The 14,931-nt window shown below is 40.1% G+C and overlaps 1 protein-coding gene across 1 annotated transcript in view; it reads left to right on the top strand.

The window, feature by feature from the left end:
* The first annotated feature begins 2,531 nt into the window (after nt 1-2,531).
* Nucleotides 2,532-14,931, top strand: part of COL25A1 (collagen type XXV alpha 1 chain) — a 461,378-nt gene continuing 448,978 nt past the window's right edge. Inside the window, exons 1-2 of the mRNA XM_061191166.1 lie at nt 2,532-2,828; nt 3,908-3,977. Coding sequence (XP_061047149.1) covers nt 2,532-2,828; nt 3,908-3,977 — 367 coding nt within the window. The remainder of the gene's footprint in view (nt 2,829-3,907; nt 3,978-14,931) is intronic.

Consider the following 14,931-nt stretch of genomic DNA (forward strand, 5'->3'; position numbering starts at 1 on the left):
GCATTAGATCCCGGGAGGTTGGGGGCCCCTGGAAGAGAAAATGGTGTTAAGATAGAGTCCTGAGGAACACCAACATTTAGAGGATATGCAGAGGAAAAGCCTGCAAAGAAGACTAAGAAATGGTTAGAGAGGTAATTGGAAAATCTGAAAGAGTTGACATGTTAAAAAATTTGTACCCATACCTTGGGTGCTATTATTGGAAACACATTTAATCACAATTAAATGTGACTTGAAAATTGTTTCTTTATGTATAAAATGGGGCCAGTAATTCCTTACTTGCATCACAGGATTATGAGGTTCAAATGAAAAAGCGTATTTGAAAATATTTTGTAAAGTGTTACTCCAGTGGTCTCAAACTTTAGGGTGCCTCAAAATTATTAGGTGGATGTGTGAAAATACAGATTGCTGTGTTTCTGATTCGTTAGTAATAGGAGTAGTTTCTGAGTCAGTAGATGTTGGGTGGGGTCGTAGAATCTGAATTTTGCATAAATTCTCAGAAGATATGGGTCTTGCCGGTCTGGGGCCCCTCTTTGAGAACTACTGTGTAATACAAGTGTAAGGAATTAGGCTTCTGATTTTATAGCAAAATTCACTGTTTTCCTCTGATTTGTCTGTTTCATCCCCTAATTTTTTCAAACTTGTATCCTCCATCAACAATGTTGTTCAAACATCTTTACCCTGCTTCATACCTAGCAATACCCGTTTGCATTTATGAAAGATCAGTTTAGTGTAGTATTTTGTTGGTTTACATTAATGAGCAGCAACCTGAGGTTAACTTGATTAAGAAGGATATGAAAAATATACGATATTTCTCATGAGGAGAAGGAGATAAGGAGGAACTCTTTGGAGTAAGAAGCGGGATTTTTTTTTTTCTTCAAAGTCAATTAGATGTAGAATGCTACCTCTTACCTACTTTCAAAAATTCCCTTAGAGAACTTGTAATTTGATCCAGAGGGAGCAGCTTGAGAGTCAGGTAAGAGGAAAAACTGACCTCATTCTTCAGTCCTTTCCGAAATCCTGAGAAACGTGTGTACCTCAACACTCCCTTCTTCAATCCCACAAAACAGGGAATCAGGAAAATGCATTAGCACCCTCGTACAGACTAGGAACACAGGGCGGGAAGGAGACTGAGCCCCGTCAAGACAGAAGGGTACTGGGGGAGGGGAGAGAAAACTTCCTCTAGTCGGAGACTGCAGCGCGGCCGTGGGAAGAGAAGTGAAGTGGCGAAATGTATTAATACTTCAGGCGTCAGCCAGACACTTGGCCTCTGGGCATGTGGGAAGGTGAGGGAGGAGGGAAGAAGGCTGCACCAGAACGGGAGCGCTAGAGCTCCCGCCGCTGATTTAGAGGGAAGACCTAGAGCGCTCGAGCTTTCTGCTTCCCCTCTTCCCTCCTGGAGGCCATTTCTCCATATTTAACCGGGATAAAGAAGGGGCGCGGAGCCGAGTCAGAAAAAGCCAGAGTTGCCGCCTCCCCCCACCCCCAGCAGACCTCTCTTCGGCCCCCGGCCCAGGCGGGAGAAGTGGCCTTAGGGGACGCTGAAGTAACTCCGTAGAGGGGGGAGGGGTCGCCAAGCTCCTCTCCAATCGCCGTGGCCGCTCCAGCTATTTGCATATATTATGGGGGCTCAGCTCCCAACCGAGCTCCCCGCCCGCCCCTCGGGGGTTCTCCCCGGCCCCGCCCGCGGGCTGGGCGAAGGTGAATACATTATGCTAATGAGGCGGGCTTCTGCCCGGGCTTGGGAAGGGGGGCGCACTGCAGCAGGAGCCGCGGGCTGGAGGCCCGGCGCCGGGAGGGGGTCGGGGGAGGGACGCCGCTGTCGGAGCGCGCGCGCACTTACACGCTCACACACACACTCACACACGAGCATCCCGAAGGGTATTTAAGGCTCGCAAACGCGAGGCTGAGGAGATACTTCGGGCAGCCGCGACTTCGGCCTCGCGACTCCCATTTTCTCCTTGGGGATTTCGTTTTCCTCTCTCTTCTCCCCCTGGGCCACCCCTTTTGCACTGCACTCTCGTGGTCTCTCTCAGTCCTTTCACCTGGAACTGAATCCAGGTGGGAAACAGGTCGGCGTGAGGAAAGACACCGAATAGGTAGAAATAAGGCAAACTAACAGAGGCGCAACAGGTCCGGTGCTCTGCGGCGAGGGCGAGCGGCGGCCCCTCGCAGCGCCTTGGCCGCTGTCCCTTGGACCCCGCGCGGCCGGTCTCCTCAGAGGAGGTCCCCGTCCTTTGAGGGGCCAGGAGGGACGCCCGGGTGGGTTTCATTCCGGATTTTAGCTTATTGCCACCAGTCCGCGGACTGAGGGTGCTTTTCACTCGCAGCTGGGAGGGGAGAAGAAAGCGGAGGATGGTCCACGTCTGCGGGTCTCGGCGCTGATCCATCGCCGCGCCCCGGCTCCGACTCCGCCAACTAGTTGTACAGCCACTGGGACTGAACTTTGGAGGAAACGTCCTTTTTCTTTCTTTTACGATTATTGGAGGTGGTAGAGGGTGGGAGGCGAAGCCGAGAGAGCCGACCCCGCCACGATGCTGGTGAAGAAGCAAGCAGGGAAAGGAGGGGGGCGGGAGCCGGGCTCCGAGGACCGGAGCCCAGGCGGGCAGCGTTGTGCCCGGACCGTGTCCCCGTGCGCCGCCCTGGCCACCCTCCTGTCAGTAGTGGCCTTGATGTCTTGTCTGTACCTGGGGGCGAAAACCAACGACCTCCAGGCGAGGATCGCCGCCCTCGAATCCGCCAAAGGAGACCCTTCCATCCGTCTGCTGCCTGATTGTCTGGATCAGCTCAAAGCAATGGTGCAAGAGAAAGTGGAGCGACTTCTGGCTCAGGTGTGAAAGGCTGGGGTGTTTTGCACGTGGATAACATCTTGCACAGGCGTGATTCTGTGTACATGACCAGCCTCTGCCTTACTGTATGCAGACGTGATATGGCTGTGTGTGCACATATATGCTAGGCCACCATCTCTGCTCACTGTAGCATATATTTGTAAATGCACACACTTTGATATCACCCTCTCTGTCTCTATCATCTTCCCTTACTCTTCTTAATGTTTGCATGCTAAACATATATGGAGGTCTAAAAGGGGGAAGGGTGGCCAGAATGGCAGGGTGGCATTTCAGCTCTTTTTAGTTTCTGGAGTTGCATGTGGATCTTTTCCAATGTTGTGGAGAATATTCCTTGCAGAGATAACATCTGTTATATCCTTTTTACGGTATAAGAAGGTTAGGGCCATAGGTGTTATTAACATACAAAAGGGAATCACTCTTAAAAGTGAAATAATTCTACATATGATTTTAGATCAAGTATTTCACACATTGAATGTTTTCATATTAAATGTTTAAAAAGAAAAAAAAATAGCAGCTTGATTTTTTTGTAAAGGATGCAGCGCCATGGGTGTTTGTGAATGCAGAGCCATTAGAGTTGAGAGTTGAAAGGAATCTGTGTTATGTTTATCAAAACCAGGGGTGCTTTAACTACCGTTAGGGGGTTTTCTGGAACTTGCTCTTCCAACGGAGAGGCTGTTTGGCAGTAGTGGCAGGACAACATGATAAGCAGTTGACCTTTATGTGTAAAATACTGGTTGTTTTAAAACCCCTAGCTTACCTAGAACTGCAACATGTTAATGCTGGTTTTTTGCATTGACTGAATATGCCTGAGCTTAGAGACAGGGTGATGGTAGTTGAAGAATGGAGAAGGACGTTACACAAGTCCAACAGTCTTGATACCACGTGGATGGTCATTTTCTTTTTTTAGGACTTGGGTACTGTTACCTTTTGACTAAAGTCCAAGTACATATGTAAACGTTAGTTATGCAGGCTGGTAAATCAGGCATATGGCCAGAGTTCCTAAAGAATCCATTTTTCTACAATACTACCGATGATTGTTAATACCTCTTCTTTTCCTACAGAAATCCTATGAACATATGGCTAAAATAAGAATCGCAAGAGAAGCACCTTCAGAGTGCAACTGCCCAGCAGGTAAAATGGAACTTATTTCACAAGGTTTCCTCCATAGCAGAGCATTTGAAAACAAAGGTCCTGTGTCTGTCAAGTCTACCTGTAATAATAGTAAAGAAAGAATGCAGACCCAACTTACTTTAATAAAACCAACATGTCTGGGTAAAAGGATAGCAAATAAAGCCCCAAATATTATTTTAAGCAGCATACCAAGGTCTGTTAAGGGAAAGCAAAGAAGATAGAGATAATCACCAAAGAAAATACAGGCAAGATGATGTCCAAAGACAAAGTTCTTAGATTCAAAGATGGAAAATTATTCTTCAGTTTTATGCAATTTTGATATCTATGGTGAAAAGGACTGCAGAACACGTTAGATTTGAATTCCTTAGTGGCTAATGTTGCATTAGTACAGGTTTCTGTTTGTTCCCTTTGACATACGATTATGTTAGTAGACCTTGCCTGCTTTTATTTTCTATCAGAAATGTTCTCTCGCCTATCTTATAGGAATGAGGACTGAAAGGAAATTAGTTCTTTATCTTGAGCTTTTCATTACAAACTATTGCATTCTCAATGGCTTCTCAGAAAAGGATCTTATATTTTTACCATTTTTCTGTGTGGCTTTAGGGAACTATATTAATTTAATGACAGCATATTAGTAGAAGGATGAAGAAGAGAGACATCGATGAATAAAACCCCCTGGGTAATCATTAAATCTTCCTTCACAGACCTCTGAGACTTGGTAGTCAGTCATCTGTAGACCTAAAATTTAGAAGCCCTTGGAATATATCCATTGGAAAATATCTAGTGGATTCAACTGATAGAAGTCATGAAAAACTTCCATGAGTCTTGAGATTTTTGTTTCAGATAAATGTTGTTAATGTATTTTTGAACATTTTAGTTTCTTTTATCATCATGTATAGAAAAGTGAGTCTCTTACATTGTTTTTCATGTTTAGGAACACGATACTTAGATACTTACACTGTATGGAAAGGCTAGTTCCTGAATTTTTTTCACATTCTGAGGTTTTTTTGCCTCATACTAATTTGTTTTGACACAGCTAAACCAGGCACAACGTTTAGAAATTTCAAACGTCAACTCCTGATTGAACATCATAAAATTTTTGCTATTTATGTTCTTCTATATTATTGACCATAATAGAGCTGTATTTTTTTTAAAACTGAAGCCCTTTCAATTGAGAAGACATATACATTAGGTAACAGGAAAACAAAGAGTTAATGTTTTACATTGTAGGTTTCATTCTTAGTTGTTTTAAGTTGGGAAAGACCTCAGAAGTCAGAAATTCAAAGAAGGCACTTTTCTAGTGCAGGAATTAACTCATAACAACCTCATTGGCCTGTAGGGATTATTTAAATTCCCAAGACAGTTGGTACAGGACTTCACTGATCATAGCACTCAGAATCCAGTGTTTTCTGTATACAGTACTCTTGCTAGCTGTGTGAAAAATAACTAGTATTTAATTAATAGGATTCTTAGTGAACTTGGTAAAAAGTAGAAAAGTGACAACCACAGCACTGAGGTTTTTTTGGGGGTATTTTAACTGCTTCATGATGTTTGATGTAAGCTGGTTGTTGAGGTCTAATTTGTAATCTGGAAGAAAGTCATTACATTTAGAGTTCACCTTATATTATCTTGGAAGATCATTTTTGAACCATTTTTCTTCTTAACATTAATTTAACAATAAATGGTGATTTCACCATGATAACAAATAAATAAATAATAGATGGTGATTCCCTTGGCGTTTTTGTTGGCTCTCCCTAATGGCTGCTTTACTTTCTTGCCACCACTAGAGCTCCACATTACACCAGTTTTCACCAGGTTACTTGAGAGGTAAACTTTTGAAGGTGCATATTCCAATTCACAGAATTAAACAGGTTTCTTGCTGACAAATCACTGTTACAGAAACACTCTCTTCTGCTTGTGGGATAATTAGACATCATCAAAATAAATGCATTATGTTGAAAATAGTATCCCGGGGAAAACCAGCTATTTTGAATTATGGTCAGTGAGGTATTGTTTTAGGGAATGAATGGGCTGGCCAAGAGGATTAGAAAGCAGATACAGTACTTCCCACCTGGTTTGGCTTTTACCTTCGTTTACAGTGACTAAGAGTTGTCACCCAGACATCTGTTGGTAGGGCAGAGTGAGACAAGTCTGTGACCTCAGCTCAGTTCCTGTGGACAGATGCCCACCCCTTGAAGTTGACACTCTTGTTGACAGTCTCCGTCACAGAGCCAAGGACTGATAGCAAAGGACTAATACTGTGTTGTTTATGTTCACTTTTGATAGAATTCAGTCCCAGTGAGGTTTATCCAGGTAGGCTACAAGAAATCATAGAATTGAAAGCTTTTTTTTTTTTTTTTTTTTTTTAGCACAAGAAGGAACTTTTGTGGGAGAGGCATGAGAAAGACTGTTACCGAATGGTTTTTCATTGTAGGGGAAGCATTCTCTCATTTAATCTTCACAACAACCCCGAGAGTTAAGTATTAGTAATCTCATTTTGCAGATGGAGAAGCTGGGCTCAGAGAAGGTGACTAACTTAACATAGTAAAGGCAAGGTCAGGATTCATGCCCACATCTGACAGAATCAAAACCCAAAGTCTAATGAGGAATTGAGAATGATTATAGGTTTTGGAGCTGGACAATTCTGGATTGGAATCCTGGGTCTGCTACTAAATAACTGTGTGATCGTGGTCAAACTAATGAACCTTTCTATGTACCAGTTTCCATCTGCAAAAAAGTGACTAATACTACCTTCCTCATAGGTTGATAATTTACCTGAAGTCTGGTGTATTATTGGCCATTCATTAGATGATAGCAGTTACTATTCTTTTTAATATATTGTGTGTTACTTGACTCCAATGTGTCCATGGGGACACATGATATAGGTGGGAAAACTGAGACCTGAAGATGTATAACTTGCTCAAAACCTCATGGCTAGTTAATGGCAGCTTTTGGGCTAGAGCACTATATGCTTAATTAAATAAATATATCTGTAGATCATTCATGCAGATAATCAAATGAGTCAGTATCTCTTGGTGCTACATCAGTGAAGATATTGTATTCGTCTACTAAATTATTTTTACCAAAATTATAGGAAAAACTTTTGACCTTGAGGTAAGCCATGATTGAAGTAGATAGAACCTGGGCTTAAAAGAGTATGGGGATAAAGAATGTAGTTACAGTTTTCGTACCACATGTTTACAAAAAGAAGTACTTTATCTGACTCATTTTCACACTTATTTTTTAACAGCTTTATTGAAATATATTTTATAATATTTAAGTGTATGACTTAAAGATTAAAAAAAAATTATGGAGCTGGGCAACCATCACCACAGTCCAATTTTAGATCACTTCATCATTCTCCAAAATTCACATTTACTTTTTTCATGTGCTCAGGAGAAGCTCTATTTCTTGAATATTTGCTTTAAAGAAACCTTGAAGTAAAAATTTTAAAACCATACGAATTAGAGTTCTGTTTAGCAGAATATTTGATTTAACAGTAGCTGAACCATGGAAATTCAGCTGTCATCTGTGGCTTGGCCTCTGGAAAACTTGACCTTCATAGGAGAGAATAAATCGGCTCTTTCCTATGGCTGTACAATTCCATTTGGGGTTCTGTTCTTAGAGTCCTACATAAAGTATGTACAAATCAGGCATATTTATGGGAAGGTTTTAAGTTCCAACTGATAAAGAACACTGAGAACCAGGCAGCCAACAAAAAGTTGTTTAGATCACAAAGGTTTCTGTACCTTACTCATTAGTTGTGTTGCCTGCCCAGGGTATTAGATGAAGGAACCTCTGTGGCATAATGGACAGAGAACGTGAGTGGGCAATAAAGAATCCAGTGTTCTAGTTTTGATGACCGATAATGGGCTTTCTTCCATGACAACATTTCTGGAGGAGCAATCAGGATCTGCCAGTAGGACTGCTTTAATGATAGACCCTGCTATATTCAGATAAAGAACATTTCCTGATCAAGGGGTTGCTTTAGTGTCATTGGGGTCATGGAATATAGATCTGTAAATTAGTTCAACAAAAAATTCTGAAGATATTTTGTCTGACAAATGAGAGAAATTTGGGGGAGTCCCAAAGAGTATATTTAGGCTATTCTTAAATCTTATTTTTGAATGAGGTATATCGATTTTCTCTCATACCAAATAAAATTTTGATTAAAATATAGCAAAAAAAAAAAAAAAAAAAAAAAAGAATCCAGAGTTCTAACCCTGGCTTTGCCGTTAACATGTTGTACAATCTTGGGGAAGTCACTTCCAAGAATGACTTTTACAGACTCTGTTTTCATATCTTCCGAATAGGAGTGTTGGACTAGAGTGATTTTGAAGGGCATTTGTCAGTTCTCTAGGTATGAAGAGACTGTGTGTGCTAAATATATAGACACAGGAAAAATGCTGATGAACAAGGCAGACTTGGTATCTGCCCTCATGGCGCTTACATTTCAATGAGGATGACAGGCATTTTAAAATGACATGAATTTACAGGCATGACAAGTACAACCAAGAAAAAGTACAGTGTGCTTTGGAGCACATGACCAAAATTTCTTCCATACTGTTAATACTATGGATTTTTTTTTTCTTTTCTTTGGGGGTGGGGTGGGAAAGAGAAATTCACAGTAGGAGAAAATCATAATATGAGAAAATCTGGCTTCTGATTACACATAAGAGCTCTAGCAATGGATAAAAAGCTGGTTTGCCTAACCTCACCTGGCTTTTGGCTTTCCAAGAATTTATGGCCAGATGAAGGTGCACTGATAGCTGGTTTACACTGATATCCAACTGAAACAGAAAGTGGCTTTAATATATAAAAGGTTGTGGTAGATAGCATGGTGATCTGTTTTTCTACATTTCTCCTGAAAGCAGTGAGATTTGGGCTGAATAAGAGTTGAAACTTCCTGCCTGGTGGTACTGAACAGTTCCACTGGACCTGGCTCCTCTATGTTCACAGATAATGATGAAATAATGTAACACGTCTAGTCATCTACTCAGAGTTTAGCTAGAAATAAAAAAGATATATTCCATAATTTCCGAGGTTCTTCCACATCCTCCAAGTCTATGAAAATGGTTGGATACAAAGTAAGAGTAAATGTAGGCAAGTAGAAGTACCTCTAATTCACAAATATGAGTGATACAGCCTCTGGTGACTGCTTTTGTGGCATCTTCTCAATTTGGGGAGGAAATAAAGGTTAACTGTAGCTTTAAGGTTGTGCACCCTTTCCCATCATATGAGAAGACCTTTAAATTACCTTGCTAACATAAATCTACTTTATCATATAAAACTGAATTTCCTACTAACATGGTTTTTCACTTTTGCTGTACATTTTTCTTAACTGGCTACAAAGTGAATGGAAAGAGTGCATCAACAAAGGTCATAATAATGTATAGATTTTCAATTATGTAAGGTAAAGAATGGTCAGAAACGGTTTGTAGAAAGAAAGCAAATTAAAATGCCATAAATGTTAAAATGCCATAAATAGCAGGCATTCCCCTCCTCTCCTAAGGCCAAACAATACAATGTGACATCTGAGTGCCTTAAAGTCTTCATGTTAAATGGTTTCAGTCCTAATGAGTACAGCAGTTTGGGTGTAACATTTTTAGTTGGTCAGTAGTGACAGCTGGCAAAATGCCTCGGTCACCTAAAGGACCGAGGACAAATTGCCTCTTGAAGCAGTGTTCTTGTTTCTTAGCTTATCCTCTGTTTCTCTTGTCTAAAAGTCATTAAGAAGCAAATCCTTCAAATATTCTTTTCTCTTTCTTACTTTAGTAATTCTGTTTTTCCATGAGCCGGGAATTATTTAAGAGAAGGATAATTCTGCATAAGTGTTAGTTCTTTCTAGCTCAGTTGAAGAATGTGTAGGTACAAATAGCCTCTCAGGGTCGTAATAACCTGTAGTGCTTCTGATTGGTTTGTGACTATGTAAAGTCAACTACATGGCTTTTTAAAAAACAGTATTTGAATGTCAAGATTAGGTCTAGGAATGAAGGAGGAGGGCATCCTCTCATCGACAAGATTAGGTGAATGGAGAGCTGGTGGGGAAATGTGTCAGAATCAGGACCGTTTTACAGTTCAGGGAGGCATTGTCTGCTGTGTGGGGAACCTCACTAGACACTCATCAAAATGACATCTATCTATGTTATCCTGAGTGGAAACCATCCAAAACCTATTATGAAAAAGTGTTTTTATTCCATCCTTCCACATTATAAATGCTACTTGGTGGTTTGCTGGAAGCTGAGAATGGGAAAACAATGTATGTGTCAGTCTGGGCTGCAGGCAATAACCCAGTATGTGACCGCTAAATACAGAAGCATCCCCACCCTCCCTGTTGGCCAATATGGGTGAAGTTCCACGCAGTGGTTTAATGCACCATGATATTTAACACTTTGTTTTTAGAATTTGTGTTAAAAATGACTGTGGCACACCTGCATACCGAATTCTTAGACACGCATAGTTACTGTTTCATTTGGGATGTGTTTAGCAACCTTGCAATTAAAAAATGTTTTATGGTCAACTTTTAAAAAGGAGGAGATGCAGAAGAGTGGGAAGCAGAAGTAAGTGGAAACCACTTACAAATTAAAATTGAGCACTTTTCATTGGTATCATATATTCCTTCACAGGAGTATTCTGTGCCCTTTAAATGATAGGATTCCTTGAAGAAATGCCACCAGATGGCAGGCACCTTCCTTTCATGACCACAAGGAGGAAGAACTGAGCTGAATAGTGGGACTTCCTCTGTTCTGTCAGCTCCTTCTCACTTACATTCCTAGCAGACTTCTGTTTGCTGTGGAAAAGTTTAATGGAAGGAGCAAGTAATTTCTTCCATCTATATTTGAAGACTAGACTGTCCTATCAGCTTTAAGATATTTAAAATAACCTAGTAAATTTCACATTTGTATTAGTCAACAAGTTCAGTTGTTTAGTAGATAAATTCACATATATGAACTTGAGGCTTGTATTCCAATAGCTAGAATAAATGAACTAAATGTAATTGAATTTACCAGTTGGAGATTTTGTGCTTATATTTTGTAATTTCTCAGAATCAAGAATCATTTGGAATCACTATCATGCTTTTGACGTCATTTCATCTGGAGTCTCCATTTCAACTTCAGTCACCACATAATATGATAGTTGGGATGTGTTCTTTATTTTTCTCCTACTGTGTTCCTTAGTCTGATCACTTAGTCTGATTTGCCAGGAATGCCAAAAACTGTCTGTTTATTTGTATATTCATAATTTAGATGTTAGGAGCTCTAGGCTTCTGAATTATGTACACAAAGTTTTTATTCTTATATTTTACATGTAGTCAGCACATATTTAAATACAGTTTTCACGTTTAGGCTAAGTGGCTGAGTAAATTGGTTGAATTGCAGGCAGCGCTACCTTGTGCATTATGGTAATATTAAGAGTCAGAATATGTCTAACTAGAAGTAGGCCTGGTCGTGTCAAAGGTAAAACCTACTTTCCTTTTTTTTTTTATCAAAGAGTTCACATGTAATGGAGAGTGAAAAGGGGGAGGAAAAAGCCACCCTTATCCTGTAATCTCTTGGAATCATATCTCTTTACCATCATATTTATCAAGCTTGGTACTTTAGAGTTCCTGTTATAATGTAAATCTGGACAATGGTTAGAGAGTCGGAGCAATTCTCCATTATAGCTCTGTCCCCAGCACCCTCTTTTGCTCTCTAGCAGCTAATTGGAGGGAGAAATCTCATAGGAATCTCTCCGTCCAGTCTATTACAGGGCCAGAATGGTAGTATTACTTTTGATCCTTGAGATGCTAGAATTAAATATGCCTGGAAAATTGGCACAGTTCTTTCCCAATATTCCTGTATCTTAGGTCAATTCTGACAGTTATTAAAGGTAAGTTGTTTGTATTACCCTTCTAGGAATTGTGAAACTCCAATTTGTATCCCAGGGGATCCAAAATCCAGCTGGCATTTTTAAAATGTACATGATATGATCATAAGATAAAATATTTCCATGAACCATGCATAAAAATCAACCATTTGACTTTAAAGTCATGCTAGAATTGCTGTCAAATTCTAGGACTTTGCCAGTGAACTTTGGAATACTAAAAATCGTTTTTCTACTGAAAAAATTAGGGCTCAAGGTCAGAGCAGGCGAAGTTCGAATGAACACAGGCACCTTAAATAGCTGCCTTTCTGAGGATGGTTATTAACCTGGTTGGGGGTCAAGTGAGTTAAGTGTGTCAAGGACAGGTGTCCCCGTGGGCAGACCCTGATGCTAACTGCTAAGTGGTCTCACAGAGTAATTGCCTTCCACTTCCTGAGGGAGTGGGTTGTGATTCCATTTCTACCAATCTCATTTATGAGCTCCATGGCTGGGGTTCTGGTTTGTATCTGTGTATCTCTAGGGCTTATTGTAGAGTTCTCTACAGAAAGTTAGCTATAAAAATTCGTAATGATCATAATGAAGATCTGTCAACTTGATTTGGTTGAGAACTTTTATTGTGGTTTATCTCTTTACATACACTAATATCCTTATCCCCATGACTTTTAAACATTTTCCCTGAGGTCTCTGTGAGCCAAAACATATTAAAACTAATACAAACCTTAGAGTTCAAGTGGTTCAAGTGTTTTCCAACATTTCTTAAGGAGGCTGAACCTTTAGAAAAGATCTTAGGAGGAAATCCAGTATATGAAATTGGATACAATGTCAGCTACACACACAATGATTGACCTTGGAGGTCAGAGGGGACAGAGGCCAAAACCTTACATGATTTTTCTTTCCGTTGCCCACCCCACTCCCCGCCTGATGGCCCCTGAGGATCTCCAAAGAACCTTAGGAAACCATTGGATACTGTTAGAAAATTACTGGAAGTCCAATCTCCACTGTGATCCCAGCTCCTCTGTCTAGGGATACCATATGTTTGTCAACACGTAACTCATCTCCAAAATTCTGTAACTAGAAACATTACAAGGAATGATGGAAGCAAAATTACTTATTAAAATGAATAGAATCCAGAAATGACTGTTAATATAATACCGTTCTTTAATGGCTTTTAGTAGTATAGCAAAGGAGATGTAATAATAGAGGTAGCGCTGGAAAGCTGGAAAAGTGCATTGTGTAATTGAGCGTGGGACTGTGCATCAGGAAATCAGCATCTCACCTCATGCCTTGTCTTAAAGTTACTTATTTTTTTAAGCTTTCAAGTCATAACGTTGTTCTTGTTTTTTATGACAGTTTTTTTTTGTGTGTGTGTTTTTCACATTTCTTCCTTTGTATTTTTGCTTTAATTTTGGATATTAATATGGGACTTTCTCACCAAGTTACAGCAATCCATTGCCTCTTCTATATATTTATTTAAAGCAATTGATTTTTTTCAACTAATAGTGAATACTTGGTTTACAAAGTAGTGTACATAAAGTAACTATCCCCAAATTATATTATTTATAGAAAATTTATATTGTGAGAAAGTTGCTATTAAAGATACTTCTAAGATCTTTGAGACTTTCTTATTGATTTGATTCTTATTTGTGTTAAACTGATGATGTTTATGTATTAAAATTTAAATTGACAGTACAATGTGAATATATGAATTGTGCATCTGTGTTTAAATAATAATAGGAAAAATCTTCAGGAATTAACAACATTTTAGCCAATACTGAAGGGATATATGTAGCATATTTCAGAAAGAAAGTGTAAATCTGGGTACAACCATTCTGTAGCAAGTACTGCAAAAAGAAGTTTGAAAGACAAAACTCTTCCTCCCATTGAGGTGAACGTCCAGTGTCATCAACAATGCTGTTTACTGTATGAGTAGCTAGCTGTGGACAGTAGTTTGGTCAAGTGCAACACCTTGATTGTCTTATTGGGCAGATAGTAGAATGACAACTGTACAAGTTATTGAGTTTTGGTGAGCAGTTTATTTTCTCCTTAATACACAGTCTTTTTTTAAAAATAATTAATTAATTAATTAATTTTTGGCTGCGTTGTGTCTTCGTTGTTGCTCACAGGCGTTCTCTAGTTGCGGTGAGCAGGGGCTACTCTTCGTTGCGGTTCGTGGGCTTCTTATTGCGGTGGCTTCTCTTGTTGCGGAGCACGGGCTCTAGGCGTGGGCTTCAGTAGTTGTGGCTCGCGGGATCTAGAGCGCAGGCTCAGTAGTTGTGGCACACGGGCTTAGTTGCTTCGCGTTACGTGGGATCTTCCTGGACCAGGGCTCGAACCTGTGTCCCCTGCATTGGCAGGCGGATTCTTAACCACTGTGCCACCAGGGAAGTCCCACAGCCTTAAACTATGGACTTCCAGGAATTCTGGAAGAGAAAAATGACTTTTCTTTTTTAAGTTACTTTGCCTTTTGAGAGAAGCCAATTATTAGTAAAGCAGCAAAGATAGACTGACCAAGTACTAACGGCTGGAAAGACCAAGTATACCAGCCAAAGCTATTGTGAGCTGCAAAAAAGAGGTCTAAACAAACAAACTGTATTCCCTAAATTTACTGTCAAAACCCTACGGATATACTGACAACTTCCCAGGAGTTTAAGCAGCAAGCTTGACAACGTGGCTTAGTACTACTCTACATGTTATGCATCTGGAAGTTTTTAACAAAAGAAAAGCTCTAGCATGGAGAAACTACATCCGTAAAGAAACCAGGGCCTTTATGTTCTTCTATATAGTTTCCTTCTGTGCATAGTTATTTAATGCTTTAGATTTCAGCTACTTCTGATACTCTCCTGAATAGTGCTTTGGTTCTGCAATCAAGTTCTGTATGAGGAATGCTATGTGTTGGTGGTAAACTTTATGTTACCATTTTTGGAATGTTAAAAAGAAAGTTAACTTATTTTTATGGCCAAAAGTATCCTTGAATTGAGAGGTCTGAGGTATACTTTCTGTTTTCTATGTGTGACCCCATGACACATTAGATTCAGAATGTATTTTATTCTTTTAAGCCTTCATCTGTTTGAGTAGAAGACCCTTGCTTCCA

This window comes from Eubalaena glacialis, chromosome 5, assembly GCF_028564815.1.
Source record: "Eubalaena glacialis isolate mEubGla1 chromosome 5, mEubGla1.1.hap2.+ XY, whole genome shotgun sequence".
Classification (NCBI taxonomy): domain Eukaryota; kingdom Metazoa; phylum Chordata; class Mammalia; order Artiodactyla; family Balaenidae; genus Eubalaena; species Eubalaena glacialis.